Genomic DNA, 15,815 nt, shown 5'->3' with positions numbered 1-15,815 from the left:
CATCTCATCAAAGATTTCTTTACAGAAAATATCCTAGAAGCCTTAATCAATCATGCTAATCTCAGTTTCTTAGGTTAAATATGGGTTCTTTTTTTTGGGGGGGGAGTCTTTTAATGAGATAATTTTGTTGTTACAGTCTTGGCTCAAAAGTCTCACATGAAGCAACAGGCTATAGGCTTGTATGTTATACTCAGCACGGTTCCTTTTCTCTAACTGGAGGGCACAAAAAAAGAGGAAGTTGCCAACCTGAGAAGGTAAGGTCCTTCCTGTCAGCATAAACCAACGTTTCACAAAGAGGAATTCATGTATTACTGGCAAAACACAACAGGATTTTAGCTGGAACACATGTAGAATTCATAAATTCTCATGGTATGCATTTAATTTACTATATTGAAATCTACATCATACCAAACCTATAATACAAACTTTTGTATTAAAGTACATTTTCACAAGAAAGCACATGATTGCTTCAAGGAGAATTGCAACTAAATAAACTGGATTTAAAGATATACAAATGCACAAATCTCTAAAGTGATAGCCAAAATACCAAAAGTCACTAAATATAAATAATTTTGGTGAATTAGGAAGTGGAAAATTGTCTACCCTCTTCCTTTGGTAAGATGATCTCTTCACCAAACCTTGATTAGAAAAGAATGAAGAGTTTGTTGTTTTCTGCTAATAGCATGGCTTCACACCCTAGCACCTGCCCTGCCGAACATGAGACCACCACTTTTTAGCAATGAACTAGAGGGAGATTTCTTCATTTTCCATCCATGGCATAATTCCACTTTATTGTAACTATTTTAAAAACTGGAATGTTCCTCCACACCTGCTACAGATAATGACAAACTAAAATTTCTAAGGGAGACACCTGAATATGAAATTCACAATCACAAGCATAGGTTATAATTCTTTGCTTTGCTAGTAAACACATGACACAAAGTAATGCCACCATCAAGTTAACCAATTCTCTAAAACAAATTAATTTGCTTTTTTTTTTTTTAACAACAGAGTTCCATTTAAGGTAGATTCTTTAGTTGTTTCTTTGGATATTGAAATTCTTCAAGTGCAAAATTTATTTCCATTATTATTTAAGCAACAAAGAATACTTGAATTGTAAATCAGAGAATAGCATACATATAATTTTTATATGATAATTATTTTGTAGATACTTTTAAGACTTTAGATAACCTCATATTTATTCTCATGATAAACAGGAGATACAACCATTCATAGTAGATAGCAAAAATTTTACAAAATCTCACTTTATATTCTGTCAGAATAATTTTTGATCGCTAGCTACCATTTGTAAACAAACAGAAGCAAAAAACAATTGCACAGAAAATAAATCAGAGGAGTTCATAAAGGAAAATTCAGCAGGTGGTACTCATCTTGACACTGGGAAAAACTGGAGCAAAGTTAATTTCTAAAATAAAAGCATTTGATCATTCATTCCAAAAAAGAGATTCTTGCACTTTGAAACAAAATGAAGCTCTGAGAACTACAGCCACTCCTCCATTAGTCCTATGTGTGTTATCTACAGTAAATTATTTGCAATTAAGTTTATACCTTTTGCTGTCTCAACTTGATTCCTCAGGTGTTTCTAACTCACCCTCTCAATGTCAATCTCAAGGGCATGACCAGAAAATATTTATTATTTTTGCTTTTTAAAAACTTGAAAAGCAAACCATTCATTTTTGTTCATCCATACTGCTTCATTAAGTATGAGGCTATTCAATACTCTGGACAATGAAGACTTGGCTGTAGTTACAAAGGAGGAAAATAAATATTGCCAGCCGGATCAACAAGCCTGGTCCACAAAAAGGGAAAGTGAACTAAACCATGATTAGACTTACAAGAAACAATCCCCAAATAAACAGTTTACATCAAACAAGAAAACTTTCCACCATTATCAGGAACAACAGAAATTAAAAAAAAGGGGGGGGGACTGAATTAAAGTCAGCTCTGTATGCATGTATGTGTTACATATTGTTAAACCAACCTTGACCAGTGCCACACTTGAAGTGTTTGGAAAGGATTGCATAAAGAAAAGTCTACTGTTCATTTTACCTAACCAATGAAACAGAACAAAAACTCAGCCATTGTCCCACACAAAAATACAAAGAGCTCAGCGGATATGTAAAGCAAAACACTCTTAGTCTGCTGCTTCCTAGAACATTCTTTTCCATCCTAGAGGAGCAACTCCATGAGATATATTTCCACAGAGGACAGTGTTGGTGTATTCATTTTGAACTCTATATAGTAGTTAGTGGACAAGTCCAATCTTGTGGTAGTTTGATGTGTTTAAATAACTTCTTATGTTAGCTCAAACTTAACACTATCAGAAGTGCAAAGTATGACTGTTGATTTAGACTTACCCTGTCTCCTTCTCTACTTCCTGCTTTAGGGAGCAGACATACTGCTGACATCGGTAGCAGAACCACTGGCAGCTTCCTCTCAGTGGTTTTGCTATGGCAAGGAGCAGAAGACCAGAGAATCTTCAAAACATTTACCTGGAGGGACAGGGAGGAGCAAGCTACTGGCAGCTGGGGGGGAAGAGGGATTGCAAGCTAACGCAGGCGAGGTTGGGGAAGAACGTACTAGAGTTTAATATTCCATTGAAATCAGTGTAAAGGTTTCTGATACTGTACCAGGACATTATGAATATTGGGTCTTATAATACTGACTTGTTCGTGATGTATATAGTCATCTATTCTGTGAGTTTTTTCTAGCTGTGACTTTTCAGCTTTGGTACTGGTATGAATCATGGGATTGCATTCAGATTAGAAAATAATTATTTCAAGAATCTACCCAATCTTAAGAGAAATTATAATCAACATCAACATTGTCTCTCTTGGCCTCATTGTTTTTTCTCTTTCTCTTTTGACATACATACAACACACACACACGTGGGAGGAGGCACAAGGGGGAGTTGAAAAAAGAGAGGGATGGGATACATTTTACATGAAAGTATGAAGGGGAACTAGAGAAGGAAAGGAAGAAGTGGGCAAAGGAGGGAATGGGACACATTTTATGTGAAAGTATTTTCCAAGTAGCTGAAGTTGATAGTTGTTGCTTTCATTCACTTCCAGTATGGAAAGGAAAAACATGTTAACAAAAATAACAACAATAGAGCAACTAATAATAATATTTATTTATTGTGTTCTGCATGCCACGTACATAAGTGCTTTATATATGATACCTTACTTAATCATTACAACATCATTATGGTTAAATATCTATCCACATGTTACTGATGAGAGAACTGAAATTCAGAGTCACAAATGAACACAGCTAATGTGGCAGAGTCAGGAACTTATCAAAAATCAAGTTGTCCCCAAAGTCTTTATTTTGGCATTATGAGATCCACACTTCTAAACACAATGTTAACCACTCAGATAAAATCTGCAACTAGAAATAGTTGAAATATTGTAAAACTCTGGTTAGAGGCAAATATATGACTAAAAAATTTTGAACACTTTACTTCAGGAAGTTCAATATCAAATCCTAATTCACATTTTTCATTCATATTTCCAGTTAAATCAAGGAATCTTATTTCATGAGCCTCAAGTAGTTAATACAGTTCAAATGGGTTAACACTGTCATAATGATAAGCAATTATCATTACAATATTTTCAATGTCATGCACACAGTAGGCTTCAAGAGTTTAGAGCTTCATCTAGGAAAGCAGTATTCCAAATATACCTTGAACTTGCAGCAGCTTCCTTGAGCTAAATATAAAAATCTAGACAAGTCAGTAGAATCCATGTTATTATATAGTAAAATGAATATAATGATGATTATAAGAGCTGTCAGGAAGTTTTTTGGAACTTATTGGGAATTTGTCTTCATCATGAACAAAGCACAAGCAAAAAGCTACGATGCGGGACTTTTGGCATACCTTCCATGGTGTTGGTCAAAATACTCGCTATACTCATTGCTCTTTGCCTTGATGTGGGATCTTCCAACAAATCCATGGAAACATGGTAAGAACTGGACCGTCTCTTTCTTATTTCTGTTTCAGTAGTTGTGCCCTAGAAATAAATTTCAGGTTAAATAACATTGTTCTTCAGGACAGCAAAATACAAAGCATTCCCATAATAGGTGTTGCTTACTAAATGCTAACCCTGTTTTCTCATATGTAAACAGCTCATTATAAACTGCAGGAATTATCATTCCTGGGCAAAGCTTGAAAGTCTATCAGATTCTCACATTTTGTAAATGGCTGGGTTTGTCAAAATCGATTTTCCTATTCCACTGTCCTGGAGTTTGGTCTAGAGGGATCACGTCTGCTATTGCGTGATCTTTCAGAGTTTCAACCAATCCTACCTGGGATGTCAGACTGACACATATTTTTCCTTGATTGACTCTCACGTTCAGTTATTAGGGCATAACAAACATACATTCATCTGGTTCAATGTATGAAATAGTTTACATTTCCCCTTTCATAATTTTTTCCCTGAAACATGAATGCCAGTAGCAAAATGTTTTTGTTAATGAAAGACAGATAATATTTCTCAACATACCTCTTAATAGAACTAAATTTTAGAACCTATCTATAACTTTATCTTACACTTGTACTATAACTACATGTACAAACGACCTACCCTTGACTTTGAAACTCTAATGTGAGAAGATAACACCAAATTGGGGGATGGTTGGGAGAACTTGAGTTTTAGCCATGATACAGTCATTTGCTACTTTCTTATTTAAAAATAAATTCACCAGGATTTCAAATTGGGCAGAATTTTACTACGTTTTTAATCTTTACTAACTGCATACCTCAAATACATACATATTCAAAACCAAAATCTCCACTCAGTTGATTTATTATCACTAATTATGATAAATATCCATATATGTCACTCTAACATTAATTTTAAGATGGAAGAGAAGGAAAATTAATGAGAGAAGAAACTTCAGAAGCTTTCCGAAAATAATGTTCTTTAAATCAAAAGGATGGCTCTCAGAACAAAGTTTTAATAAACAAATTAATACACTGGAAATTTATATTCATTAAATAAAAGTTAAAAAAAAAGAAAAAAAATAAACAAATTAAAAAAAAAAATGGTCAGGTGTAGTTCATCCAGCCCCTTCTGCTCTATACAGGACTATACGTACAAATCTGGATCTGTCTAATTTTTAATGATAGTTTCCAAAACCATTAATGGTACTACAAGGAAATTTTCTCTTAAGCTAAATTGCCTCAATTTAATTTCTGTGTCAAGTATAGGAAACGGTATGTTTTGGGGGGTATCGTCTGTCCACAGCTATTTATTTTCCATTCTCATTTCCCCTCTGGAGTCCCCCATAGATGGCCTCATTTGTCTACACCTTCAGCTCATTCTGTGCAACAGCAAAGTGCTCTGCCACAAAGCACCTGACGGAGGAAGCAGGAAATAAAAGGATCACACAGAAGACTTATGGTGATCACTAATAGTGCTAGACAGTTTCTGGTAGGCTGATAGACTGACATTCTATGGATGCAAAGAAATGGTGGATTTGTTTTTGTTTGCCCCAATTAATATTTGTCAAGCTCAGTTTGGTCATACTTTATTGAGTAAGAGCCATGTGGAACATATGTGAGGGAGGGAAAGTCCCAGACATTGTTCTCAGTCTGAGTAGGCCTGGGTAGCCCAGGAATCTCCATTTCCAAGGATCATCCCAGGAGATTCTTGTGTGTGTAACACAAGGGTGAAGAACATTTTGACAAACACTGATTACGATGAATATGTGTGTTTCTTTAGCCATCTCTTCTTTCCCATTTAAGAAAGTTAAAAATTTCAATGGGAGGTAATTTTTCAATATGGACAGAATGTAGGTTCAACATCCAGCATACATCTTGTCAGATCTTAGCTGCACCATGCACGGGCCTTATTTTCCTCTCCTATAAAATTGGATAATATCAGTAACTACCATAAAGGCTTATTGTGGTGGTTAAATTAACACATATAAAGGGTACTAGGCAGCATCTGGTACATAGTAAGCTATGAGAACCATTAAAGAAAAGTTAGCATTATTTTTCATTTTTCCTGATTTTTTTTTTTTTGCACTGTGAAATCCTACTTTATTCATGACTTGATCTGGTTCCAAGATACTTGGGCAGTTCTCTAGGAGAAAGAGGTGAGGGAGAGGCCACATGAAAAAAAAAAGAAGAGGTCAATGGCTATTTTTATAACCCCATTTATAACCTCTATTAGGTGACTAAAAACTAATTCCATATCACTTTAATATGGCTTAAAGAGCTTATCCAACTAAAATCAATGGAGATATGTTTGAAAAAATTTATACAAAGGAAACTTCAATATGATTCATAAAGCTATAAAATACAATCAAAAAGTACTGTTGAAATATTTTTATAATGGCAAATGAAATTGTATTTAATACCAACATTAAAGGAATCATATGTTTTATGATGGAAATGTTAATAACATATCCCTATAACTGTCTAGTATTTGGTTGAAATCCTTTTCCATCTGCATGGTTATGGGACTTTATTTACAGAAGAAATTCATGACAGTAACATAAAAATTGACATATTTTCTAAATGACCACGCTTGACTCTGTACCAGGTACTTTTTGAGTGGTTTCTTTACAATTCAAATTTGCAATGGACTTAGTATCACGACTTGGATATTTGAGTGGATGCTAAATATGTTAGAGTATTCTGATTTGCAAAGAGAGAGAATGCTGCCTTATAGGCTTTAGATGTATTTACCAATATTATACTTGAAGTAGAAGTATCAAATTCTTCTTTTAAAATAACATTGACATAACAATTCTTTATCAGAATATTTATACAATTTATTAACCTTAAGTTCCTTGCACTCAATGCAATTATATTAAGCATGTTTAACACATTATTTTGTTTTGTGACAAATTTCAAATGGTAGTAATGATAAAAGAATATTGTGATTACATTGAGACCCAACCTATGTTTTAAATTAATTTGTAGAAAAGTCTAAATAGAACAGTTTGACAAAATAATTTCATAGCTTGACCAAATTCTCCTGCCTATATCAGCCTACGGTTCCCCTCCCATCAGCTGCAGTTTTACGTAGTCTCACCTCTGGTAGGAGCTGCCCAGTGGGAGATGTGAGGGCAGAGGGTCCCCCTACCAAGGATACCACGCCATTGCAATCCACAGCACTGTGCATCTTTCCATTCATGGGCAAAATGGGGAGCACCCTGGAGGTGCGGCTGGCTTGGCTGACATTGCTGTGACGTCGTTCTCCATGCCTGTGTGGCACAAACAGAGAGTCTCTTCGGCTGTCATTGTCCTCAAAAGTGCTGTGCTCATCATCAGCAAAGTCATTCTCAGAGCCAACATCCTTTGTTCGACCTCTGAAGCTGAAAAGGCTCGCCCTACTGTTGCGTCTTGGAGAGAAAAGGGAGCCACGGATGCTCAATAAAGACTATGAGTAACAAGAAAAGAAATAAAACATAGAGAAGACAAATTAAGTGTTTGCATACTGGAAAATATAACATGACTCATTGTTTCATAGTTGGACATTGATCTAAGTCATTGGAAAGGTATAACTGAGGGCTTCTCTGGTGACTGCTGGTGGCAGTCCAGCACCCCGTACTAGGTTCACATCTTCTATTTTTCTTCTCCTTTTTATCCCTTTCATATTTTTACAATGGTTGTCTCTCATTTTCTCCTACTTTCTCATGCCATAACATAGTCAAAAGTATGCTCATAACATTGTTCTGTCCTAGTATTAGCACTTAGAACTGAACTTTTTGCTAGAACCTTTCTCCAGAAGTTAATTCCACTTAGCAATTCAAAGCAAAACAATTAAATACAGTTACATCTTTTGTAGCCTAGAATACACCCTGTAAGAGCCCTTTGGTGTCCACACCCTGATGTAGATTTCACCATAGAAGAAAATAAAATGAATCTTGCTAGTAGGTCTGTTTAATTATACTACAGGAAACAGCCTCTCTCCTTCCTTTTCCATATTTATAATAGTCTTCAATAAGAAATTAAACAAATCAAGATGAAAAAATCTACATCATTCTTTCCCTGCTTTTCACTCCTCTATCTCAAGAAGTCTGAAAAACACCGTATTTACAAACACCTGGCTTTTTCACTAAGAATCTGATGTTAATCATTTAGAATTTTCTAAATTTTTGACATGGTCTCTGCAGTTATTTATTTATGAGAGAGACAGAGTGCTCTACCATTTGCTGGTTCAGTCCCCGAATATCTCTGATGACTGAGACTGAGACTGGTGAAGGGCTGGAACCAGGAACTCAGTCCAGATGGCAGGAAACTAATTACTTGAGCCATTACTGCTTCCCACTATACCTTGAATTAGCAGGAAACTGGAATCAGGATCCAGAACTAGGATTTGAGTCCCAGTATGCTGATATTATACGTGAGTGTACTATTTGATGCCTGAATTACTGGGCTAAACTGCTGACTTGCTAGTCCACTGTTACAACCTCACTCTACTGAACGTTTGCTTTTGCTTATGCAATGTTCATTTTTCTTCTTTTGACAGTACCCTGAGGAATTCTCCTCAGCTCCCAGACAAGGACATTTGGGAGACACTAAACCCAGTCCATGGATCCAGCAGTGGGAGAATGCCCTACTTTCCAATCAGTGCACTTTATTTATCCATCCATAGAGAATGGTCTAAACGTGGCATAGGATTCTGCTTCTCATCAAGAGAGTTTGTACAGTTGTTCAGAAATCTGCTTTCTTCTTGTGGTTATAGAAAATATTAGGGCTGCAGTGAGCATCTTGCTACTATATGGGAGAGACTTGGACAGGGGAGAATTGGCCACAATGACATCTTTTTTAAGATATGGGATCCAGTCATGCCTAAAGCTTCTTAAAGATATTATTTGCATGAGAAAATCATAATCTTGCAGCAAATGTCTACTTTACATTTATCTTTTCAATATGAAAGCATAAATGGTTTTCAACACTCTTCTTTCCATAATGTCACTACAAAACAGCAGCTTTAAAAATATTTTAAGGGCACAAGCCCTTTCAAAATTGACAAAAGCTATGGGCCTTTCATCACTATTATCCAGGTTACATGTCTATACTTGGTTTGACCTTTTCAATATCACTTCCAAGGCTTCTTGGGTGGGGTTGTCCAATTTCAGGATAATATCTCTCGCTCGCTCTTTCTCTCAGTCTCTCTCCCTCACTCTTTCTCTTTTTCTCTCTCTCCCTCCCTCTTTCCATGCTTCCTTTTCTCTTTCCCTCTCCATCTACCCAGTCATTTGCTTCGCTATTTTTTTTTCAGGTACAAAAGAAGTCTATCAGTATTGTTACACATTAACTGCTGAAGAAACAAACATCAAATCGCACTAGACATGTCCTGCCTTAGCTGAGGCATCTGGTGGCCAATTTTTGTAGTATATAAATCAAGGTCTCTTTGAATGCAAGTCTAATTTTTAACTGGAGACACAAATAACCAAGGATGATTAAACACCACTGTTCATTTAATGTTATGAATCTTTTTCAGTGCCTGTCCACCCAAGAATTTGGTGACATTTTTGGAAACATTTTTCTTCAGTTCCCTTTGGAGCACCAGGAGGGCAAATATACTTTGTGTATGAAGTTTCTCTGAGGTTGGAACAACCACACACATGGTCTGAGGAGTCTGCCGGCTCCCAGGTCCACTTCTGTGCCTGTGTCATCCAGAAAATCTACAGCTCACTGGGTCGAGACACAGCAGGTAATAAGAGATGGGAGCCATTTACCGATAATTTCTCACATAGAATATTGCCTGGGGATGCTCAAGTCTTTAACAAGACCTGAAAAACACAAACCTTCCCCAGCCCAATGCAATCTAAAAATTCCTTTCTGGGATTCCACCAAACTGTAAAATTTGCAAATTCTCTGAAGTGACACCTGAAACACAGATGTTACCACTCAGAGAGCATTGTGTCATGCAAGGGAAAGGCATCTTTCTCTCCACCAAATTCTGGCACATCATTAAATAGTAATGGTTTATATCATCTGGTATGTTTACCTGGTGTGGAGAAGAAAATCTCTTTTCATATGTCAGCCTACTTCCTTCTAAGGAAAAACGGAAACCTTTTCTTCTTATGCTGTCTTCGGATTCAGATTTTCGGACTCCATCTTCCTTCTCTTCTTCTCCAGACTGTTCTTTTTGCTTCTTTTTCTTTCTTCTGTTTTTCAACTCTTTCTCACTTTTGGAGCTCAACTTTGATGCTACTGAAGAACTCTCTGAGAAAACGCCAACGCCCCCGGCACCACTGAATTCCCTTGATTCAGCAGAAGCTGCAGCAGCTGCTGCCTAGAAGGGCCCAAACAAATGGTTACTGAATATAAAGTTTTTGAAAAAATCTATGTTATTGCTTAATTTATCTTTATAAGAATTTTTATTTAAGAAATACAGAGAGAGAGAGAGAGAGAAAGCTCCCATCTGTTGGTCTTCCCCACATGCCTGCAACATCCCAGGGTGGCATGGAACCCAATCGCTTGAGTCATGGTCACTGCCTTAGGATTTGCAGCAGCAGAAAGTGGAAATCTGGAGCTGAAGACAGGAATTCAACCCAGGTACTCCAATGTAGGACACAGATGTCTAAATACTAGGTTAAAATTTCACACTTAGTATCATCAATATGATCTTGAAAAGCAGTTTACTATTTTGTTTAATCATTTGAAAGACAGTGTATTGTCATTAGACCAAAGTAAACACAAATGGGCCTGTGAAAGAGGTTACATATGACTCTGATGAAAAGCATCAACCTGTGGGCTCACATAAATTTTTCTAATATCTAGTAAGATGAATAATAAATTCAAATATCTTGACAATTTTTATGACTTAATCAGTATTTAAGAAGGAAGAATTTCGGCCGGCGCTGCGGCTCACTAGGCTAATCCTCCGCCTTGCGGCACCTAGTCCCTGTCAGGGCACCGATCCTGTCCCGGTTGCCCCTCTTCCAGGCCAGCTCTCTGCTGTGGCCAGGGAGTGCAGAGGAGGATGGCCCAAGTCCTTGGGCCCTGCACCCCATGGGGACCAGGAGAAGCACCTGGCTCCTGCCATCGGATCAGCGCGGTGCGCCGGCCGCAGTGCGCCTACCGCGACGGCCATTGGAGGGTGAACCAATGCAAAAGGAAGACCTTTCTCTCTGTCTCTCTCTCACTGTCCACTCTGCCTGTCAAAAATTTAAAAAAAATTTTAAAAATTTAAAAAAAGAAGGAAGAATTTTAAGAATTAGAGGTTTTCCTTTTAAACCTTATAGACATGTGCCTTCCAACACACTTATACCTGGCAATGACTGTCAGTTCCAGTCTGCATTATTTAATTTAATTCAGTCAGTGTTTTATTCTAAAGAGTTTTTCCCTCCTTGATTTAAATTGACTGTTTCTGAAGACAGCATATTACATATTACATATTGGGGAATTACAGATCATAGTATTTGCATGGATTTGTAAGTTATAATAGGACAGTCTTTGAAACACTACAGTGTTCGATGTTATTGCTATTGCCTTAGGATACTTTATTGGTCTGGCTATTATTATGTATTTAAGCAAATTCAATGACAAAAGGAAATAACCCTCAGCATTCAAGGGAAGCCAAAAGTAGTCCACCGGATTACTTAAAGCCATTAAATCAGGCAAGCAAAATTAGTAAACTCTTGCCTTATTTTGAAAACTCCTCAAGTCCAAATTAAAAGATCTATAGCATGCAAGGCAATTCTGTTACTGTTTACATACACTTGCATCCTACACAACCCATAAATTTGCATTTGTATACTTCATATAGAGGAGAGCAAATGTTGATAAGGTATTTGCCTTTCCAGACTTAAGAAATAATCTCTATTCAACTCTGGTTTTCTGACCTATCCATCTCTAGCAATACCCCTGTAATGAAGAAGCAATTGCAACCAAAATCTTCTTCCCCATACATTTACAATAATACTTAATGAAGGGCATGTAGATCTGCCTACTTTGTGAGTGTGAGTAAACGAAGGTGTTGCTAGTTACGTTCCTCAAGGGATCACATGGGAGGGGAACAAAGACAATAAAGCAATTATAATTCTCCATGTTTTGATGCTGGTGGTGTGGATACATATTTATATTGATATCAATATTACTGACAGCAATCACCAAAATAAAGTAATAATTTCTTGAACCAAACAGGCTCCGCTAATTAACTAAACACATAGCACATTTCTAATATCAACTACAATGTCACTGACTGCAACATTAATGTCAGAGCATTGAGGAAATGAAAGAAAAAAGGCTCTTTGCTTGCTAACCATACCTGAGCTTCTTCTTGTTGCTTTTTTAACTGTTCAAGCATCTGCTGAAACTCAGCTTCTTTCTGCTCAGCCTCTTCCAGTGTTGCCTGATTCTGTTCCTCATAAGCCATGGCCACCACAGCCAGGATCAGATTTATTAGGTAGAATGAGCCCAAGAAAATGACCAGCACAAAAAATATCATGTATGTTTTTCCAGCAGCACGTAATGTCTGTAAAAATGAAGGGGATATTTTAACAAATATATAGGATGTCACAAACTAAAACTCTAAGTAATAAAATAATCTATAGTACTTCTCATGATTTTAGCACTACATGCTTCCTAGAAAAAAATTTTTAATATGTTCTCACTGATTGATAAAGGTTTAATAAAAGATTCTGTAACAAGATATTATACAGCAAATCTCTTCATCGTATTACTTCATGATTTTATTACTTCAGAATTATTTTGTTTCTTCTCACCAGTTGATAAAGGTTTTCCCAAAAGTCTTGAGTCATGAGACGAAATAAGGACAAGAAGGCCCAACTAAAGGTATCAAAGCTTGTATAGCCATAGTTGGGGTTTCTACCAGCCTTCACACAGATGTATCCTTCTGGACATTGTCTATAATTGGATTGGAGGAAAAAGAGGAATTCAGTAGCAGGAAATCTGCTCATTGGCTTTTGTGTTCTTATAGATAACCATATATTTTATACAAGCACTATGGAAACATATTTCTCTTTCCTTACCTAGTACTTAACACACCACTGTGTAGAATAATCCAAGTAATAACAATATCTATTGAGTGTATTTTGTGGATTGCTCTGTGATTGTAATTGACATATTACTGTATTATGTTTTCATATAAAAGCAATCATTTCTTCACTAGCATCTCCTGGAACTCGTGGACATGACCACACAAATAGGTCTACAGGAACAAAGTTGATTTTCACTGAACATATCTTGAGTCAAGATATATGTGTGAGTGTGGGGTAGGATCCAGAGTTGAATAGTTGAATACTGGATGGAGTACATTAAGAGGAGAAAATTATGGTATAGTCAGGATTTCATTATACGACCTTAAAGATCAAGCAGACCAGACCTTAACATGGTGCCTTATATGGCTGGACTAAATGAACTTGAGCAAGTTTTCTAATCTTGCTGATCTTCAGGTACCTCACGTGTCAGAAAGGGCTAATCTCAGACATGTCTTACCAATTCTCAAGCAGTGAATAGAACAGCTATGCAAAGTATTTAATACCATGAAGATAAGAAATTAAAATCAGTCAATTTTGCTTATCACTGGCATCTGGATATAAAGGTAGTACAATTTTTATGTTGTATGTATTAGTTACTGATGTATACAATATCATCTTCTATAGAAAGAACATTATACTTTTGTCTTTGCTTCAAAAACCTTCCCAAATAGCTAAAGGTAAACATTTCTCTGAATTTCCCTAGGATTTAGCTCCATGTACCAGGCTTCTTAATGACAAAGGCCTGAATGATATCAATTGTAATAATTAAAAGTGGCTGTTAATACATGTCCCTTAACCCCCTGAATCCCCACAGCAACCCTATATTATTATCATTTATCATAAGATGAAACTAAGAAAGGATAGGTGACTGCACACGATGGAATCAATGTTTGAATCTGTGTGGACTCTTCAGGCTTTGCTCTTAACCGCTCTGCTAAAATGTTCTGGGCATATACTGATCATGAGTCAGATATCAACCTTGTCTTTAGCATTCATACATTTTCAGCCATGGAGAGCACATTAGCAAATGCTAAATTTCACACTTACAGAAATATGTGCTTATGAATTCTATTAACTTAAGCTTCTTATGTATATGTACTGCTTTTCTCTATTTTCCACTGAACTAATTTGGAAGATTAGACGTGACCTAGTATAGAAAAATAATTGCTGCATAAGAGTGTGTGAAGGAGGTGAGAATCCACACTTATCCGGCTATTCTGAGAGTCAGCATGAAGGGGAATTTATGGAGGACGTTGAATGAAGAGTGAGCGGGGGTTGAACAGGTGGGAGGTGGCAGAATATTGAGGCTGATAGAGCAACACAGACTGAACCTCAACAGGAAGCACAACTTACCCTGCATCTGAGCTGTTGCCACAAAGCAGAGCATCATTTTGTCCTTCCAAAAAATAAAAGTGACCTATTTGAAGAGCAATGATAGAATCATTTAAAAAATCTTTGAAACATTTCACAAGTAATCTTAGGCTTTTGAAAAACGTTGAAAGATAAAAGATTTAGATACAGTCTATTATGTGATAGAAAGAATATATGGGGCCATGTTGTGGCACAGCTGGTGAAGCCGCTGCTTGCAGCCCCTACATCCCTTTTGAGTGCTAGTTTGAGTTCCAGTTGCTCTACTTCTGATCCAGCTCCCTGTTAATGCACCTAGGAATCCAGTGTAGGATGGCAAGTGCTTGGACTCCTCCACCCACATAGGAGACCTGAAAGAAGTTCCTAGCTCCTAGCTTCTGGTTTTTAACTGGCCCTATCTGTTGCAGATATTTGGGGAGTGAACTGACAGATGGAAGATCTCTCTGTCCCTCCTCGTCCCTCTCTATAATTCTGCCTTTCAAGTAAATAAATAAATCTTTCTTTTTTAAAAAAAATATAATGTATAAGTGACCATTTAATAAACACAATATTTGGGCGATTGATTTTATTATCTAAATCATGAGTCATCTTTTAAACATAAAAATAGAAAAAAAAAGACATCAGACCTGGTGATTTACACAAATATTTAAGAATTATAATCTTCATTTCAGACACAGAGAGCAAGCAGGGTGGGGAAGAGACAGAGATTGAGAGAGAGAGAGGGAGAGAGATAGAGATAGCGAGTTCACATCTCATAGTTCATTCTCCAAAAATCTGCAACAACTAGGAATGGATCAAGGAGGAGCCCAGAGCTGGAAACTCACTCCAGGTCTCCCACATGGGTGACAGTGACCCAAGTACATGAACCATCCCCAGCTGCCTCCCAGGATGTACTTAACAGGAAAGTATAATCAAGAGTGGAGCCAGGACTCAAACCCAAGCACTCGGATATGGGTTGTGGATGTCCAAACCAGTGTCATAAATGCTAGGCCAAATCCCTGCCATAAATGTGGACTTAGAAATCCATCTGAAGGAAATACAAATAGGAAAAAGTTTTACAAACAAAGATTGTCATTATGGTCATTATGCAGCAATTATATTATTCAGTGGGCAATGCCATAATGAATGGAACAAATTATTTCTTTTACTCAGTTATCCAATGAATCTTATTATCTCAATAATAATCATCATAACTCATTAAACAGTAAAATACTGTGAGAGTGATGTAATTCCACATGGTTCTTAAAAGCATGTAGAGCATGGAAAAATACCTTAGAATAAATGACCCAGTAGAGTATTAATAATCAAGAGACCAATCAATACTAGCTAGCTAAGAGTACGTGGAGAGAGGGATACATCCAAATGACAAAAGGGCTGGCTTCAGTGATAAAGTTTATTTGGATGTCCATGCCAAAAATCAAATCAAACCATACTGATAAATCAGTATAATACAA

At 36.8% G+C, this 15,815-nt stretch overlaps 1 protein-coding gene across 1 annotated transcript in view; it reads right to left on the bottom strand.

Annotated features, from left to right (window-relative positions):
- LOC133766450 (sodium channel protein type 2 subunit alpha) overlaps positions 1-15,815 on the bottom strand; it is an 83,251-nt gene that overhangs the window by 52,141 nt on the left and 15,295 nt on the right. The window contains exons 8-13 of the mRNA XM_062200124.1: positions 14,347-14,410; positions 12,718-12,859; positions 12,261-12,467; positions 9,996-10,283; positions 7,068-7,415; positions 3,902-4,034 (exon numbers count right to left, since the gene is read on the bottom strand). Of these exons, the coding sequence (XP_062056108.1) occupies positions 3,902-4,034; positions 7,068-7,415; positions 9,996-10,283; positions 12,261-12,467; positions 12,718-12,859; positions 14,347-14,410 (1,182 nt within the window). The remainder of the gene's footprint in view (positions 1-3,901; positions 4,035-7,067; positions 7,416-9,995; positions 10,284-12,260; positions 12,468-12,717; positions 12,860-14,346; positions 14,411-15,815) is intronic.

This window comes from Lepus europaeus, chromosome 1 (genome assembly GCF_033115175.1).
Source record: "Lepus europaeus isolate LE1 chromosome 1, mLepTim1.pri, whole genome shotgun sequence".
Classification (NCBI taxonomy): domain Eukaryota; kingdom Metazoa; phylum Chordata; class Mammalia; order Lagomorpha; family Leporidae; genus Lepus; species Lepus europaeus.
Note: the sequence above shows the minus strand (reverse complement) of the source record. Positions and strands in the feature narration are given on the sequence as shown.